Below are 15,717 nucleotides of genomic sequence, written 5' to 3'. Positions count from 1 at the left end.
GCGATCGATTATTACAAATTCAGACTTTGAAAGTGAATAGTGAAAATGGCCCGTACCAAGCAGACTGCTCGTAAATCGACTGGTGGCAAGGCGCCGCGCAAACAACTGGCTACCAAGGCCGCACGTAAAAGTGCTCCAGCAACCGGAGGCGTGAAGAAACCTCATCGCTATCGCCCCGGCACTGTTGCCCTCCGTGAAATCCGTCGCTACCAGAAGAGTACCGAGTTGCTGATCCGCAAACTGCCTTTCCAGCGTTTGGTTCGTGAAATCGCTCAGGATTTCAAAACTGACTTGCGTTTCCAGAGCTCGGCAGTAATGGCACTCCAGGAAGCTAGCGAAGCCTATCTGGTCGGTCTCTTCGAAGATACCAACTTGTGCGCCATCCATGCCAAGCGTGTCACAATCATGCCCAAGGACATCCAACTGGCCAGACGTATCCGTGGCGAGCGTGCTTAAGTTGATATTTCTTCGTCAGGCGCATATAAATATACAAATCGGTCCTTTTCAGGACCACAAAATAATTTCCAATGAGATTTTTTATTTCTGCATACTCGTACTATTTTTCCCAAATAAAATATTTGTAATTTTGTCTTTGCTTTGTGCTAGAGCGTTGGTTTAGATACAAAACAGAATTGGATTGGGAGAATACCGTATACGATCCGTATTAAATGTATAGTTAGACGAATGTTTTGACATCTTCGGGTTTTTCATTAAAGAATTATGCTGATTGTAAGAATTCTAAAAGGGGGACAACATTTGTGTATGGTTAAATTGCGGCGATATATGTATATGTAATTTCTATGTATTTGGGAAACAAAAAATATATTTTTGTTGCGAGGTGACAAACCTATCAGAAACAAACAGCTAGAGCTGCGGAACTAGAATAGAATACAAACCCTTTTAACGTAATTTTAGATTTTTCCAATGACCAATAAATTGCATTTGATATTTTTCGAATCTACTACTGGTATACTCGTATGCAATAAATGGTCGTTATAAATGAAAATATATGAAAATCTTCAACAAAAGTAAATGAAATATGTTCTTAAGATTCGTATAAATTGGTATAGACAATAAAATTTAAGTAAAATTTATTTTTTCGATTTTTACTTTGAGATGAACTTAATTTGTAGTGCTATGTGGGTAAGAAAGTATGTTATTTTTGGGTAAATATTGCCAAAAATGGATCAGAAATAATATAAAATTGAAAATCGTGTTCATTTCCTTAAGAAAAATGGCTTTAAACAATATATTTTTAAACATTTATATTTGTTGACCCCTAAATTCAATGTTGAACATATCCAGAAAGTGGTCTTTTTCTACTCGATAGGGTTATTTTCAAAACGATTTTAAAATACCATACTAAACGATATGTGAATATATGTTTATTGTCTCTTAAAGTAAATTGTTCAAATTTTATGTTTCAAAAAAAAGTTTAGCAAAATGAGCCAGCATTGTTATTTATTAATATCATTGAATCCAAAATATAAGAGTTGGATAACTAGTTGTCAAAGTTTGCACAATTATTAAAAATCGATGATGGACGATATTCACAAAATAAATGATTTACAGTAATATTTGAAATATTTAACAATATGAATCAATGAAAATATATTACAATTAGTTAATAGTTATATATAGAAAAGCAAAAATAAGACAGACGTTCAATGAAACTTCTAACAAACAAATCACCATTGCTAAAATCATCTTCGTACTGCCCTTCTACTCGCTTCTCATTCGAACGAGGGACCATAGCCCAGGTCTGCAACGGTGTTTTTTCATTGAAAAGTGTAATTTTGTAAAGAATAATGTCTGATTCTGCAGTTGCAACATCCGCCTCTCCAGTGGCTGCTCCACCAGTGCCAGCGGAGAAGAAGGTGGCCGCCAAAAAGGCATCTGGATCCGCTGCTGCTACTGCAAAGGCAAAGAAGCCCACAGCTCCACCATCGCATCCCCCAACTCAGCAAATGGTTGACGCTTCGATTAAGAGCTTGAAGGAACGTGGCGGCTCATCGCTTTTGGCAATCAAGAAATATATTACTGCCGAATACAAATGCGATGCCCAGAAACTGGCCCCATTTATCAAGAAGTACTTGAAGTCGGCCGTTGCCAATGGAAAGCTGATCCAAACAAAGGGAAAGGGTGCATCTGGTTCGTTCAAGCTGTCGGCTTCCGCCAAAAAGGAGCCCAAGCCAAAGGTTGCATCTGTCGAGAAGAAAGTTAAAAGTAAGAAGGTGGCGTCATCGTCGTCGGCGGCAACCAAGAAGACAGCAAGCCCTAAAAAAGCAGCCGCTGCCGGTGACAAGAAACTAAAGGTGAAGAAGTCAGTCGCCACCAAGAAGACCGCCGAGAAGAAGAAAACTGAGAAGGCAAAGGCTAAGGATGCGAAGAAAACTGGAATCGTGAAGGCGAAGCCAGCAGCGACAAAGGCCAAGTCGAGCCCAGCAAAACCAAAGCCAAAGCCAAAAGCAAAGGCTGTAGCTGCAGCGGCATCTGTCAAGCCCAAGAAGACAACGAAGAAGCCAGCAGCTCCCGCCACTGTAAAGAAGCCGAAAGCCAAGACGACAGCGGCCAAAAAGTAAAGTGTGAAACAGTACACGTTGGTGTACAAGGTCGCATTCGAAATTTTAGATGTATCCGTCTGAAATTGATTTAAACAAGCCCTTTTCAGGGCTACAAAACTATATTCAAAAGAGATACAAATTATCGAGCCTTGTCTTGCATACAGTATATACAGCATACGAGTATGCTACAGATATTTAATATTTAGCATCCAGTTCAAACGTTATTCAAAGACTTATTCGGAATGCATTTTCCCCGAACCGAATCAAATACATACCATACATCAAATATGTACATATGTATGAAAAACCGTTCACACAGACGCTGTATCTCAGAGGTCGGCAATTGAATACAATTTTTATTGTATTGTGCATATATTTCTTGCATATCGATGAAATTATACATAGTATATTGAAAATGGAATTTCTTTGGAAGAACATTTTGTGGCCCTGAAAAGGGCCTTTTTGGGTTTTGTTCGAAACCAATTTACTTGGAGCTGGTGTACTTGGTGACAGCCTTGGTTCCCTCACTAACAGCGTGCTTGGCCAGCTCTCCCGGCAGCAGCAGGCGCACAGCCGTTTGGATTTCCCGACTGGTGATGGTTGAGCGCTTGTTGTAATGAGCCAAGCGAGACGCCTCGGCAGCAATGCGCTCGAAGATGTCATTTACAAAGCTGTTCATGATGCTCATCGCTTTCGACGAAATACCAGTGTCAGGATGGACTTGCTTCAGAACTTTGTAAATATAGATGGCATAGCTCTCCTTCCTCTTGCGCTTCTTCTTCTTGTCGTTCTTGGTAATGTTCTTCTGAGCCTTTCCAGCCTTTTTGGCTGCCTTTCCACTAGTCTTGGGAGGCATTTTTCACTTCACTTTATGTAAAACACTTAATGTGTTTGAACGGACTGGGCTCAGAACCTTATAGTTTTATTCGAGTAGTCTGTTCAGGTTTAACATACATTTCGTAGCGGGCGAAAACCCACCCCTTGGTTGAGCGCTCATGCAGTCGGAAAAGGTATAAATATGGCGTTCTGTGCCGTTGGACAACATTCGTGTGTGAACAGTGAAAAAGAAAAGGAATCTATTAACATGTCTGGTCGTGGTAAAGGTGGCAAAGTGAAGGGAAAGGCAAAGTCTCGGTCGAACCGTGCTGGTCTTCAGTTCCCTGTTGGTCGTATTCATCGTCTACTTCGCAAGGGCAACTATGCCGAGCGTGTCGGTGCCGGCGCTCCCGTTTACCTGGCAGCCGTGATGGAATACTTGGCCGCTGAAGTTCTCGAGTTGGCTGGCAATGCTGCCCGTGATAACAAGAAGACGAGAATTATCCCTCGCCATCTGCAGCTGGCCATCCGCAACGATGAGGAGTTGAACAAACTGCTCTCAGGCGTCACCATTGCTCAGGGTGGTGTGTTGCCCAACATCCAGGCCGTTCTGCTGCCCAAGAAGACCGAGAAGAAGGCATAAATGTTCCAATAGCAAAAACAATTTACATTCTTGTACAATATATAAACCAAAACGTCCTTTTCAGGACGACCAAACTATGACTAAAGAATTAAGAGAATTTTCATAATTTATTATCATTCATTATTATCAGTTGAAATAAAATGCACATATTTCTGCAGGCCAAACACGCATATTTTTGTTTTTTTTTGGTACAGGTACAGAAAGTACAGTTGCGTCCGACTCATCTGAACAACGGATGAAATTCAATGTTTGCTTGCCAAGAAAGAACCCAAATTTTTTCTACCTACCCATGTTTCTACCCAAGTTTATCTACGAGAATACTTTCGACCAAAAAGTGCCCATCTTGGAAAGATGGCTGAACCTTTAGACTGAAAGAAAGAAAAACACTACTATATGCAGCGCACATACATATGTACATACATAGTAGATGGGAATTGCGTATTGCAATCAATGACTCGACAATCAATTCATTTTTTCTTTCATTATTCTGATTTTACTTTACTATTATCAAGTACGATTCATAATTATGAAAATATGTCTCTCTTCTAGATTATTTTGTGGTCCTGAAAAGGACCGATTGTTTAATTTATGGTTACTTTTGAACAGCAGACTACTGATTTTCTTAACCGCCGAAACCGTACAGCGTGCGGCCTTGTCTCTTCAGAGCATACACAACATCCATGGCTGTGACTGTCTTCCTCTTGGCATGTTCGGTGTAGGTGACGGCATCACGGATAACGTTTTCCAAAAACACTTTCAGCACTCCACGAGTTTCCTCGTAGATGAGTCCCGAGATACGTTTTACACCGCCACGACGAGCCAAACGGCGGATAGCGGGCTTCGTGATACCCTGGATGTTATCACGCAGAACCTTGCGATGACGCTTAGCGCCTCCCTTTCCCAAGCCTTTGCCACCTTTACCACGACCAGTCATTTTCTTTCACTATGTTGTTTCACTTTACGACACGAAGAACGAATGCCATCCACATTTTGTATCGCTTGTATTTATACAAAACACCATCGAAACACGAGTGAGTCCGAATGATATGTGCATCTCGCTCGTGAAATGAAATAGCATGCTTCGGCAACTCTCTCGTTTCAACCCTCCACCAGAAGAATGCTATATAAGTTAGTTTGCGGGATGCGCGATCGATTAGTACAAATTCAGACTTTGAAAGTGAATAGTGAAAATGGCCCGTACCAAGCAGACTGCTCGTAAATCGACTGGTGGCAAGGCGCCGCGCAAACAACTGGCTACCAAGGCCGCACGTAAAAGTGCTCCAGCAACCGGAGGCGTGAAGAAACCTCATCGCTATCGCCCCGGCACTGTTGCCCTCCGTGAAATCCGTCGCTACCAGAAGAGTACCGAGCTGCTGATCCGCAAACTGCCTTTCCAGCGTTTGGTTCGTGAAATCGCTCAGGATTTCAAAACTGACTTGCGTTTCCAGAGCTCGGCAGTAATGGCACTCCAGGAAGCTAGCGAAGCCTATCTGGTCGGTCTCTTCGAAGATACCAACTTGTGCGCCATCCATGCCAAGCGTGTCACAATCATGCCCAAGGACATCCAACTGGCCAGACGTATCCGTGGCGAGCGTGCTTAAGTTGATATTTCTTCGTCAGGCGCATATAAATATACAAATCGGTCCTTTTCAGGACCACAAAATAATTTCCAATGAGATTTTTTATTTCTGCATACTCGTACTATTTTTCCCAAATAAAATATTTGTAATTTTGTCTTTGCTTTGTGCTAGAGCGTTGGTTTAGATACAAAACAGAATTGGATTGGGAGAATACCGTATACGATCCGTATTAAATGTATAGTTAGACGAATGTTTTGACATCTTCGGGTTTTTCATTAAAGAATTATGCTGATTGTAAGAATTCTAAAAGGGGGACAACATTTGTGTATGGTTAAATTGCGGCGATATATGTATATGTAATTTCTATGTATTTGGGAAACAAAAAATATATTTTTGTTGCGAGGTGACAAACCTATCAGAAACAAACAGCTAGAGCTGCGGAACTAGAATAGAATACAAACCCTTTTAACGTAATTTTAGATTTTTCCAATGACCAATAAATTGCATTTGATATTTTTCGAATCTACTACTGGTATACTCGTATGCAATAAATGGTCGTTATAAATGAAAATATATGAAAATCTTCAACAAAAGTAAATGAAATATGTTCTTAAGATTCGTATAAATTGGTATAGACAATAAAATTTAAGTAAAATTTATTTTTTCGATTTTTACTTTGAGATGAACTTAATTTGTAGTGCTGTGTGGGTAAGAAAGTATGTTATTTTTGGGTAAATATTGCCAAAAATGGATCAGAAATAATATAAAATTGAAAATCGTGTTCATTTCCTTAAGAAAAATGGCTTTAAACAATATATTTTTAAACATTTATATTTGTTGACCCCTAAATTCAATGTTGAACATATCCAGAAAGTGGTCTTTTTCTACTCGATAGGGTTATTTTCAAAACGATTTTAAAATACCATACTAAACGATATGTGAATATATGTTTATTGTCTCTTAAAGTAAATTGTTCAAATTTTATGTTTCAAAAAAAAGTTTAGCAAAATGAGCCAGAATTGTTATTTATTAATATCATTGAATCCAAAATATAAGAGTTGGATAACTAGTTGTCAAAGTTTGCACAATTATTAAAAATCGATGATGGACGATATTCACAAAATAAATGATTTACAGTAATATTTGAAATATTTAACAATATGAATCAATGAAAATATATTACAATTAGTTAATAGTTATATATAGAAAAGCAAAAATAAGACAGACGTTCAATGAAACTTCTAACAAACAAATCACCATTGCTAAAATCATCTTCGTACTGCCCTTCTACTCGCTTCTCATTCGAACGAGGGACCATAGCCCAGGTCTGCAACGGTGTTTTTTCATTGAAAAGTGTAATTTTGTAAAGAATAATGTCTGATTCTGCAGTTGCAACATCCGCCTCTCCAGTGGCTGCTCCACCAGTGCCAGCGGAGAAGAAGGTGGCCGCCAAAAAGGCATCTGGATCCGCTGCTGCTACTGCAAAGGCAAAGAAGCCCACAGCTCCACCATCGCATCCCCCAACTCAGCAAATGGTTGACGCTTCGATTAAGAGCTTGAAGGAACGTGGCGGCTCATCGCTTTTGGCAATCAAGAAATATATTACTGCCGAATACAAATGCGATGCCCAGAAACTGGCCCCATTTATCAAGAAGTACTTGAAGTCGGCCGTTGCCAATGGAAAGCTGATCCAAACAAAGGGAAAGGGTGCATCTGGTTCGTTCAAGCTGTCGGCTTCCGCCAAAAAGGAGCCCAAGCCAAAGGTTGCATCTGTCGAGAAGAAAGTTAAAAGTAAGAAGGTGGCGTCATCGTCGTCGGCGGCAACCAAGAAGACAGCAAGCCCTAAAAAAGCAGCCGCTGCCGGTGACAAGAAACTAAAGGTGAAGAAGTCAGTCGCCACCAAGAAGACCGCCGAGAAGAAGAAAACTGAGAAGGCAAAGGCTAAGGATGCGAAGAAAACTGGAATCGTGAAGGCGAAGCCAGCAGCGACAAAGGCCAAGTCGAGCCCAGCAAAACCAAAGCCAAAGCCAAAAGCAAAGGCTGTAGCTGCAGCGGCATCTGTCAAGCCCAAGAAGACAACGAAGAAGCCAGCAGCTCCCGCCACTGTAAAGAAGCCGAAAGCCAAGACGACAGCGGCCAAAAAGTAAAGTGTGAAACAGTACACGTTGGTGTACAAGGTCGCATTCGAAATTTTAGATGTATCCGTCTGAAATTGATTTAAACAAGCCCTTTTCAGGGCTACAAAACTATATTCAAAAGAGATACAAATTATCGAGCCTTGTCTTGCATACAGTATATACAGCATACGAGTATGCAACAGATATTTAATATTTAGCATCCAGTTCAAACGTTATTCAAAGACTTATTCGGAATGCATTTTCCCCGAACCGAATCAAATACATACCATACATCAAATATGTACATATGTATGAAAAACCGTTCACACAGACGCTGTATCTCAGAGGTCGGCAATTGAATACAATTTTTATTGTATTGTGCATATATTTCTTTCATATCGATGAAATTATACATAGTATATTGAAAATGGAATTTCTTTGGAAGAACATTTTGTGGCCCTGAAAAGGGCCTTTTTGGGTTTTGTTCGAAACCAATTTACTTGGAGCTGGTGTACTTGGTGACAGCCTTGGTTCCCTCACTAACAGCGTGCTTGGCCAGCTCTCCCGGCAGCAGCAGGCGCACAGCCGTTTGGATTTCTCGACTGGTGATGGTTGAGCGCTTGTTGTAATGAGCCAAGCGAGACGCCTCGGCAGCAATGCGCTCGAAGATGTCATTTACAAAGCTGTTCATGATGCTCATCGCTTTCGACGAAATACCAGTGTCAGGATGGACTTGCTTCAGAACTTTGTAAATATAGATGGCATAGCTCTCCTTCCTCTTGCGCTTCTTCTTCTTGTCGTTCTTGGTAATGTTCTTCTGAGCCTTTCCAGCCTTTTTGGCTGCCTTTCCACTAGTCTTGGGAGGCATTTTTCACTTCACTTTATGTAAAACACTTAACGTGTTTGAACGGACTGGGCTCAGAACCTTATAGTTTTATTCGAGTAGTCTGTTCAGGTTTAACATACATTTCGTAGCGGGCGAAAACCCACCCCTTGGTTGAGCGCTCATGCAGTCGGAAAAGGTATAAATATGGCGTTCTGTGCCGTTGGACAACATTCGTGTGTGAACAGTGAAAAAGAAAAGGAATCTATTAACATGTCTGGTCGTGGTAAAGGTGGCAAAGTGAAGGGAAAGGCAAAGTCTCGGTCGAACCGTGCTGGTCTTCAGTTCCCTGTTGGTCGTATTCATCGTCTACTTCGCAAGGGCAACTATGCCGAGCGTGTCGGTGCCGGCGCTCCCGTTTACCTGGCAGCCGTGATGGAATACTTGGCCGCTGAAGTTCTCGAGTTGGCTGGCAATGCTGCCCGTGATAACAAGAAGACGAGAATTATCCCTCGCCATCTGCAGCTGGCCATCCGCAACGATGAGGAGTTGAACAAACTGCTCTCAGGCGTCACCATTGCTCAGGGTGGTGTGTTGCCCAACATCCAGGCCGTTCTGCTGCCCAAGAAGACCGAGAAGAAGGCATAAATGTTCCAATAGCAAAAACAATTTACATGCTTGTACAATATATAAACCAAAACGTCCTTTTCAGGACGACCAAACTATGACTAAAGAATTAAGAGAATTTTCATAATTTATTATCATTCATTATTATCAGTTGAAATAAAATTCACATATTTCTGCAGGTCAAACACGCATATTTTTGTTTTTTTTGTTGGTACAGGTACAGAAAGTACAGTTGCGTCCGACTCATCTGAACAACGGATGAAATTCAATGTTTGCTTGCCAAGAAAGAACCCAAATTTTTCCTACCTACCCATGTTTCTACCCAAGTTTATCTACGAGAATACTTTCGACTAAAAAGTGCCCATCTTGGAAAGATGGCTGAACCTTTAGACTGAAAGAAAGAAAAACACTACTATATGCAGCGCACATACATATGTACATACATAGTAGATGGGAATTGCGTATTGCAATCAATGACTTGACAATCAATTCATTTTTTCTTTCATTATTCTGATTTTACTTTACTATTATCAAGTACGATTCATAATTATGAAAATATGTCTCTCTTCTAGATTATTTTGTGGTCCTGAAAAGGACCGATTGTTTAATTTATGGTTACTTTTGAACAGCAGACTACTGATTTTCTTAACCGCCGAAACCGTACAGCGTGCGGCCTTGCCTCTTCAGAGCATACACAACATCCATGGCTGTGACTGTCTTCCTCTTGGCATGTTCGGTGTAGGTGACGGCATCACGGATAACGTTTTCCAAAAACACTTTCAGCACTCCACGAGTTTCCTCGTAGATGAGTCCCGAGATACGTTTTACACCGCCACGACGAGCCAAACGGCGGATAGCGGGCTTCGTGATACCCTGGATGTTATCACGCAGAACCTTGCGATGACGCTTAGCGCCTCCCTTTCCCAAGCCTTTGCCACCTTTACCACGACCAGTCATTTTCTTTCACTATGTTGTTTCACTTTACGACACGAAGAACGAATGCCATCCACATTTTGTATCGCTTGTATTTATACAAAACACCATCGAAACACGAGTGAGTCCGAATGATATGTGCATCTCGCTCGTGAAATGAAATAGCATGCTTCGGCAACTCTCTCGTTTCAACCCTCCACCAGAAGAATGCTATATAAGTAAGTTGCGGGATGCGTGATCGATTATTACAAATTCAGACTTTGAAAGTGAATAGTGAAAATGGCCCGTACCAAGCAGACTGCTCGTAAATCGACTGGTGGCAAGGCGCCGCGCAAACAACTGGCTACCAAGGCCGCACGTAAAAGTGCTCCAGCAACCGGAGGCGTGAAGAAACCTCATCGCTATCGCCCCGGCACTGTTGCCCTCCGTGAAATCCGTCGCTACCAGAAGAGTACCGAGCTGCTGATCCGCAAACTGCCTTTCCAGCGTTTGGTTCGTGAAATCGCTCAGGATTTCAAAACTGACTTGCGTTTCCAGAGCTCGGCAGTAATGGCACTCCAGGAAGCTAGCGAAGCCTATCTGGTCGGTCTCTTCGAAGATACCAACTTGTGCGCCATCCATGCCAAGCGTGTCACAATCATGCCCAAGGACATCCAACTGGCCAGACGTATCCGTGGCGAGCGTGCTTAAGTTGATATTTCTTCGTCAGGCGCATATAAATATCATACAAATCGGTCCTTTTCAGGACCACAAAATAATTTCCAATGAGATTTTTTATTTCTGCATACTCGTACTATTTTTCCCAAATAAAATATTTGTAATTTTGTCTTTGCTTTGTGCTAGAGCGTTGGTTTAGATACAAAACAGAATGGGATTGGGAGAATACCGTATACGATCCGTATTAAATGTATAGTTAGACGAATGTTTTGACATCTTCGGGTTTTTCATTAAAGAATTATGCTGATTGTAAGAATTCTAAAAGGGGGACAACATTTGTGTATGGTTAAATTGCGGCGATATATATGTAATTTCTATGTATTTGGGAAACAACAAATATATTTTTGTTGCGAGGTGATAAACCTATCAGAAACAAACAGCTAGAGCTGCGGAACTAGAATAGAATACAAACCCTTTTAACGTAATTTTAGATTTTTCCAATGACCAATAAATTGCATTTGATATTTTTCGAATCTACTACTGGTATACTCGTATGCAATAAATGGTCGTTATAAATGAAAATATATGAAAATCTTCAACAAAAGTAAATGAAATATGTTCTTAAGATTCGTATAAATTGGTATAGACAATAAAATTTAAGTAAAATTTATTTTTTCGATTTTTACTTTGAGATGAACTTAATTTGTAGTGCTGTGTGGGTAAGAAAGTATGTTATTTTTGGGTAAATATTGCCAAAAATGGATCAGAAATAATATAAAATTGAAAATCGTGTTCATTTCCTTAAGAAAAATGGCTTTAAACAATATATTTTTAAACATTTATATTTGTTGACCCCTAAATTCAATGTTGAACATATCCAGAAAGTGGTCTTTTTCTACTCGATAGGGTTATTTTCAAAACGATTTTAAAATACCATACTAAACGATATGTGAATATATGTTTATTGTCTCTTAAAGTAAATTGTTCAAAATTTATGTTTCAAAAAAAAGTTTAGCAAAATGAGCCAGCATTGTTATTTATTAATATCATTGAATCCAAAATATAAGAGTTGGATAACTAGTTGTCAAAGTTTGCACAATTATTAAAAATCGATGATGGACGATATTCACAAAATAAATGATTTACAGTAATATTTGAAATATTTAACAATATGAATCAATGAAAATATATTACAATTAGTTAATAGTTATATATAGAAAAGCAAAAATAAGACAGACGTTCAATGAAACTTCTAACAAACAAATCACCATTGCTAAAATCATCTTCGTACTGCCCTTCTACTCGCTTCTCATTCGAACGAGGGACCATAGCCCAGGTCTGCAACGGTGTTTTTTCATTGAAAAGTGTAATTTTGTAAAGAATAATGTCTGATTCTGCAGTTGCAACATCCGCGTCTCCAGTGGCTGCTCCACCAGTGCCAGCGGAGAAGAAGGTGGCCGCCAAAAAGGCATCTGGATCCGCTGCTGCTACTGCAAAGGCAAAGAAGCCCACAGCTCCACCATCGCATCCCCCAACTCAGCAAATGGTTGACGCTTCGATTAAGAGCTTGAAGGAACGTGGCGGCTCATCGCTTTTGGCAATCAAGAAATATATTACTGCCGAATACAAATGCGATGCCCAGAAACTGGCCCCATTTATCAAGAAGTACTTGAAGTCGGCCGTTGCCAATGGAAAGCTGATCCAAACAAAGGGAAAGGGTGCATCTGGTTCGTTCAAGCTGTCGGCTTCCGCCAAAAAGGAGCCCAAGCCAAAGGTTGCATCTGTCGAGAAGAAAGTTAAAAGTAAGAAGGTGGCGTCATCGTCGTCGGCGGCAACCAAGAAGACAGCAAGCCCTAAAAAAGCAGCCGCTGCCGGTGACAAGAAACTAAAGGTGAAGAAGTCAGTCGCCACCAAGAAGACCGCCGAGAAGAAGAAAACTGAGAAGGCAAAGGCTAAGGATGCGAAGAAAACTGGAATCGTGAAGGCGAAGCCAGCAGCGACAAAGGCCAAGTCGAGCCCAGCAAAACCAAAGCCAAAGCCAAAAGCAAAGGCTGTAGCTGCAGCGGCATCTGTCAAGCCCAAGAAGACAACGAAGAAGCCAGCAGCTCCCGCCACTGTAAAGAAGCCGAAAGCCAAGACGACAGCGGCCAAAAAGTAAAGTGTGAAACAGTACACGTTGGTGTACAAGGTCACATTCGAAATTTTAGATGTATCCGTCTGAAATTGATTTAAACAAGCCCTTTTCAGGGCTACAAAACTATATTCAAAAGAGATACAAATTATCGAGCCTTGTCTTGCATACAGTATATACAGCATACGAGTATGCAACAGATATTTAATATTTAGCATCCAGTTCAAACGTTATTCAAAGACTTATTCGGAATGCATTTTCCCCGAACCGAATCAAATACATACCATACATCAAATATGTACATATGTATGAAAAACCGTTCACACAGACGCTGTATCTCAGAGGTCGGCAATTGAATACAATTTTTATTGTATTGTGCATATATTTCTTGCATATCGATGAAATTATACATAGTATATTGAAAATGGAATTTCTTTGGAAGAACATTTTGTGGCCCTGAAAAGGGCCTTTTTGGGTTTTGTTCGAAACCAATTTACTTGGAGCTGGTGTACTTGGTGACAGCCTTGGTTCCCTCACTAACAGCGTGCTTGGCCAGCTCTCCCGGCAGCAGCAGGCGCACAGCCGTTTGGATTTCCCGACTGGTGATGGTTGAGCGCTTGTTGTAATGAGCCAAGCGAGACGCCTCGGCAGCAATGCGCTCGAAGATGTCATTTACAAAGCTGTTCATGATGCTCATCGCTTTCGACGAAATACCAGTGTCAGGATGGACTTGCTTCAGAACTTTGTAAATATAGATGGCATAGCTCTCCTTCCTCTTGCGCTTCTTCTTCTTGTCGTTCTTGGTAATGTTCTTCTGAGCCTTTCCAGCCTTTTTGGCTGCCTTTCCACTAGTCTTGGGAGGCATTTTTCACTTCACTTTATGTAAAACACTTAATGTGTTTGAACGGACTGGGCTCAGAACCTTATAGTTTTATTCGAGTAGTCTGTTCAGGTTTAACATACATTTCGTAGCGGGCGAAAACCCACCCCTTGGTTGAGCGCTCATGCAGTCGGAAAAGGTATAAATATGGCGTTCTGTGCCGTTGGACAACATTCGTGTGTGAACAGTGAAAAAGAAAAGGAATCTATTAACATGTCTGGTCGTGGTAAAGGTGGCAAAGTGAAGGGAAAGGCAAAGTCTCGGTCGAACCGTGCTGGTCTTCAGTTCCCTGTTGGTCGTATTCATCGTCTACTTCGCAAGGGCAACTATGCCGAGCGTGTCGGTGCCGGCGCTCCCGTTTACCTGGCAGCCGTGATGGAATACTTGGCCGCTGAAGTTCTCGAGTTGGCTGGCAATGCTGCCCGTGATAACAAGAAGACGAGAATTATCCCTCGCCATCTGCAGCTGGCCATCCGCAACGATGAGGAGTTGAACAAACTGCTCTCAGGCGTCACCATTGCTCAGGGTGGTGTGTTGCCCAACATCCAGGCCGTTCTGCTGCCCAAGAAGACCGAGAAGAAGGCATAAATGTTCCAATAGCAAAAACAATTTACATTCTTGTACAATATATAAACCAAAACGTCCTTTTCAGGACGACCAAACTATGACTAAAGAATTAAGAGAATTTTCATAATTTATTATCATACATTATTATCAGTTGAAATAAAATTCACATATTTCTGCAGGTCAAACACGCATATTTTTGTTTTTTTTGTTGGTACAGGTACTGAAAGTACAGTTGCGTCCGACTCATCTGAACAACGGATGAAATTCAATGTTTGCTTGCCAAGAAAGAACCCAAATTTTTCCTACCTACCCATGTTTCTACCCAAGTTTATCTACGAGAATACTTTCGACCAAAAAGTGCCCATCTTGGAAAGATGGCTGAACCTTTAGACTGAAAGAAAGAAAAACACTACTATATGCAGCGCACATACATATGTACATACATAGTAGATGGGAATTGCGTATTGCAATCAATGACTCGACAATCAATTCATTTTTTCTTTCATTATTCTGATTTTACTTTACTATTATCAAGTACGATTCATAATTATGAAAATATGTCTCTCTTCTAGATTATTTTGTGGTCCTGAAAAGGACCGATTGTTTAATTTATGGTTACTTTTGAACAGCAGACTACTGATTTTCTTAACCGCCGAAACCGTACAGCGTGCGGCCTTGTCTCTTCAGAGCATACACAACATCCATGGCTGTGACTGTCTTCCTCTTGGCATGTTCGGTGTAGGTGACGGCATCACGGATAACGTTTTCCAAAAACACTTTCAGCACTCCACGAGTTTCCTCGTAGATGAGTCCCGAGATACGTTTTACACCGCCACGACGAGCCAAACGGCGGATAGCGGGCTTCGTGATACCCTGGATGTTATCACGCAGAACCTTGCGATGACGCTTAGCGCCTCCCTTTCCCAAGCCTTTGCCACCTTTACCACGACCAGTCATTTTCTTTCACTATGTTGTTTCACTTTACGACACGAAGAACGAATGCCATCCACATTTTGTATCGCTTGTATTTATACAAAACACCATCGAAACACGAGTGAGTCCGAATGATATGTGCATCTCGCTCGTGAAATGAAATAGCATGCTTCGGCAACTCTCTCGTTTGAACCCTCCACCAGAAGAATGCTATATAAGTTAGTTTGCGGGATGCGCGATCGATTAGTACAAATTCAGACTTTGAAAGTGAATAGTGAAAATGGCCCGTACCAAGCAGACTGCTCGTAAATCGACTGGTGGCAAGGCGCCGCGCAAACAACTGGCTACCAAGGCCGCACGTAAAAGTGCTCCAGCAACCGGAGGCGTGAAGAAACCTCATCGCTATCGCCCCGGCACTGTTGCCCTCCGTGAAATCCGTCGCTACC

At 41.3% G+C, this 15,717-nt stretch overlaps 12 protein-coding genes across 12 annotated transcripts; 6 read left to right on the top strand and 6 right to left on the bottom strand.

Annotated features, from left to right (window-relative positions):
- Positions 1–1,788: 1,788 nt before the first annotated feature.
- Positions 1,789–2,672, top strand: LOC26532116 (histone H1-like). The gene has a single exon (XM_015179652.2). The coding sequence runs from the start codon at positions 1,809–1,811 to the stop codon at positions 2,580–2,582; it is 774 nt and encodes a 257-aa protein (XP_015035138.1). The 5' UTR covers positions 1,789–1,808; the 3' UTR covers positions 2,583–2,672.
- Positions 2,673–3,021: 349 nt separating this feature from the next.
- On the bottom strand, positions 3,022–3,481 carry LOC117183191 (histone H2B). Its single transcript, XM_002136547.3, has one exon. The coding sequence runs from the start codon at positions 3,418–3,420 to the stop codon at positions 3,049–3,051; it is 372 nt and encodes a 123-aa protein (XP_002136583.1). The 5' UTR covers positions 3,421–3,481; the 3' UTR covers positions 3,022–3,048.
- Positions 3,482–3,597: 116 nt separating this feature from the next.
- Positions 3,598–4,097, top strand: LOC117185601 (histone H2A). The gene has a single exon (XM_033385738.1). It carries the CDS (start codon positions 3,649–3,651, stop codon positions 4,021–4,023), a length of 375 nt encoding a protein of 124 aa, XP_033241629.1. The 5' UTR covers positions 3,598–3,648; the 3' UTR covers positions 4,024–4,097.
- A 497-nt stretch (positions 4,098–4,594) lies between these two features.
- LOC117185604 (histone H4) lies at positions 4,595–5,032 on the bottom strand. The gene has a single exon (XM_033385741.1). The coding sequence runs from the start codon at positions 4,955–4,957 to the stop codon at positions 4,646–4,648; it is 312 nt and encodes a 103-aa protein (XP_033241632.1). The 5' UTR covers positions 4,958–5,032; the 3' UTR covers positions 4,595–4,645.
- Positions 5,033–6,956: 1,924 nt separating this feature from the next.
- Positions 6,957–7,840, top strand: LOC117185600 (histone H1-like). Its single transcript, XM_033385737.1, has one exon. The coding sequence runs from the start codon at positions 6,977–6,979 to the stop codon at positions 7,748–7,750; it is 774 nt and encodes a 257-aa protein (XP_033241628.1). The 5' UTR covers positions 6,957–6,976; the 3' UTR covers positions 7,751–7,840.
- Positions 7,841–8,178: 338 nt separating this feature from the next.
- On the bottom strand, positions 8,179–8,623 carry LOC117185603 (histone H2B). Its single transcript, XM_033385740.1, has one exon. It carries the CDS (start codon positions 8,586–8,588, stop codon positions 8,217–8,219), a length of 372 nt encoding a protein of 123 aa, XP_033241631.1. The 5' UTR covers positions 8,589–8,623; the 3' UTR covers positions 8,179–8,216.
- A 142-nt stretch (positions 8,624–8,765) lies between these two features.
- On the top strand, positions 8,766–9,218 carry LOC117185602 (histone H2A). The gene has a single exon (XM_033385739.1). It carries the CDS (start codon positions 8,817–8,819, stop codon positions 9,189–9,191), a length of 375 nt encoding a protein of 124 aa, XP_033241630.1. The 5' UTR covers positions 8,766–8,816; the 3' UTR covers positions 9,192–9,218.
- Positions 9,219–9,759: 541 nt separating this feature from the next.
- On the bottom strand, positions 9,760–10,208 carry LOC117185605 (histone H4). The gene has a single exon (XM_033385742.1). The coding sequence runs from the start codon at positions 10,125–10,127 to the stop codon at positions 9,816–9,818; it is 312 nt and encodes a 103-aa protein (XP_033241633.1). The 5' UTR covers positions 10,128–10,208; the 3' UTR covers positions 9,760–9,815.
- A 1,870-nt stretch (positions 10,209–12,078) lies between these two features.
- Positions 12,079–12,952, top strand: LOC117183568 (histone H1-like). Its single transcript, XM_033377837.1, has one exon. The coding sequence runs from the start codon at positions 12,145–12,147 to the stop codon at positions 12,916–12,918; it is 774 nt and encodes a 257-aa protein (XP_033233728.1). The 5' UTR covers positions 12,079–12,144; the 3' UTR covers positions 12,919–12,952.
- Positions 12,953–13,357: 405 nt separating this feature from the next.
- Positions 13,358–13,817, bottom strand: LOC117183589 (histone H2B). The gene has a single exon (XM_033378015.1). It carries the CDS (start codon positions 13,754–13,756, stop codon positions 13,385–13,387), a length of 372 nt encoding a protein of 123 aa, XP_033233906.1. The 5' UTR covers positions 13,757–13,817; the 3' UTR covers positions 13,358–13,384.
- A 116-nt stretch (positions 13,818–13,933) lies between these two features.
- Positions 13,934–14,433, top strand: LOC117183581 (histone H2A). The gene has a single exon (XM_033377947.1). It carries the CDS (start codon positions 13,985–13,987, stop codon positions 14,357–14,359), a length of 375 nt encoding a protein of 124 aa, XP_033233838.1. The 5' UTR covers positions 13,934–13,984; the 3' UTR covers positions 14,360–14,433.
- A 499-nt stretch (positions 14,434–14,932) lies between these two features.
- On the bottom strand, positions 14,933–15,370 carry LOC117183610 (histone H4). Its single transcript, XM_033378135.1, has one exon. The coding sequence runs from the start codon at positions 15,293–15,295 to the stop codon at positions 14,984–14,986; it is 312 nt and encodes a 103-aa protein (XP_033234026.1). The 5' UTR covers positions 15,296–15,370; the 3' UTR covers positions 14,933–14,983.
- Between the last annotated feature and the right edge of the window lie 347 nt (positions 15,371–15,717).

Source organism: Drosophila pseudoobscura, chromosome 2, assembly GCF_009870125.1.
Source record: "Drosophila pseudoobscura strain MV-25-SWS-2005 chromosome 2, UCI_Dpse_MV25, whole genome shotgun sequence".
In the NCBI taxonomy this organism is placed as follows: domain Eukaryota; kingdom Metazoa; phylum Arthropoda; class Insecta; order Diptera; family Drosophilidae; genus Drosophila; species Drosophila pseudoobscura.
Note: the sequence above shows the minus strand (reverse complement) of the source record. Positions and strands in the feature narration are given on the sequence as shown.

Bases quoted from the DNA above. Each gene is read 5' to 3' on its own strand.
- LOC26532116 (XM_015179652.2), top strand. From the start codon at position 1,809: ATGTCTGATTCTGCAGTTGCAACATCCGCCTCTCCAGTGGCTGCTCCA.
- LOC117183191 (XM_002136547.3), bottom strand. From the start codon at position 3,420: ATGCCTCCCAAGACTAGTGGAAAGGCAGCCAAAAAGGCTGGAAAGGCT.
- LOC117185601 (XM_033385738.1), top strand. From the start codon at position 3,649: ATGTCTGGTCGTGGTAAAGGTGGCAAAGTGAAGGGAAAGGCAAAGTCT.
- LOC117185604 (XM_033385741.1), bottom strand. From the start codon at position 4,957: ATGACTGGTCGTGGTAAAGGTGGCAAAGGCTTGGGAAAGGGAGGCGCT.
- LOC117185600 (XM_033385737.1), top strand. From the start codon at position 6,977: ATGTCTGATTCTGCAGTTGCAACATCCGCCTCTCCAGTGGCTGCTCCA.
- LOC117185603 (XM_033385740.1), bottom strand. From the start codon at position 8,588: ATGCCTCCCAAGACTAGTGGAAAGGCAGCCAAAAAGGCTGGAAAGGCT.
- LOC117185602 (XM_033385739.1), top strand. From the start codon at position 8,817: ATGTCTGGTCGTGGTAAAGGTGGCAAAGTGAAGGGAAAGGCAAAGTCT.
- LOC117185605 (XM_033385742.1), bottom strand. From the start codon at position 10,127: ATGACTGGTCGTGGTAAAGGTGGCAAAGGCTTGGGAAAGGGAGGCGCT.
- LOC117183568 (XM_033377837.1), top strand. From the start codon at position 12,145: ATGTCTGATTCTGCAGTTGCAACATCCGCGTCTCCAGTGGCTGCTCCA.
- LOC117183589 (XM_033378015.1), bottom strand. From the start codon at position 13,756: ATGCCTCCCAAGACTAGTGGAAAGGCAGCCAAAAAGGCTGGAAAGGCT.
- LOC117183581 (XM_033377947.1), top strand. From the start codon at position 13,985: ATGTCTGGTCGTGGTAAAGGTGGCAAAGTGAAGGGAAAGGCAAAGTCT.
- LOC117183610 (XM_033378135.1), bottom strand. From the start codon at position 15,295: ATGACTGGTCGTGGTAAAGGTGGCAAAGGCTTGGGAAAGGGAGGCGCT.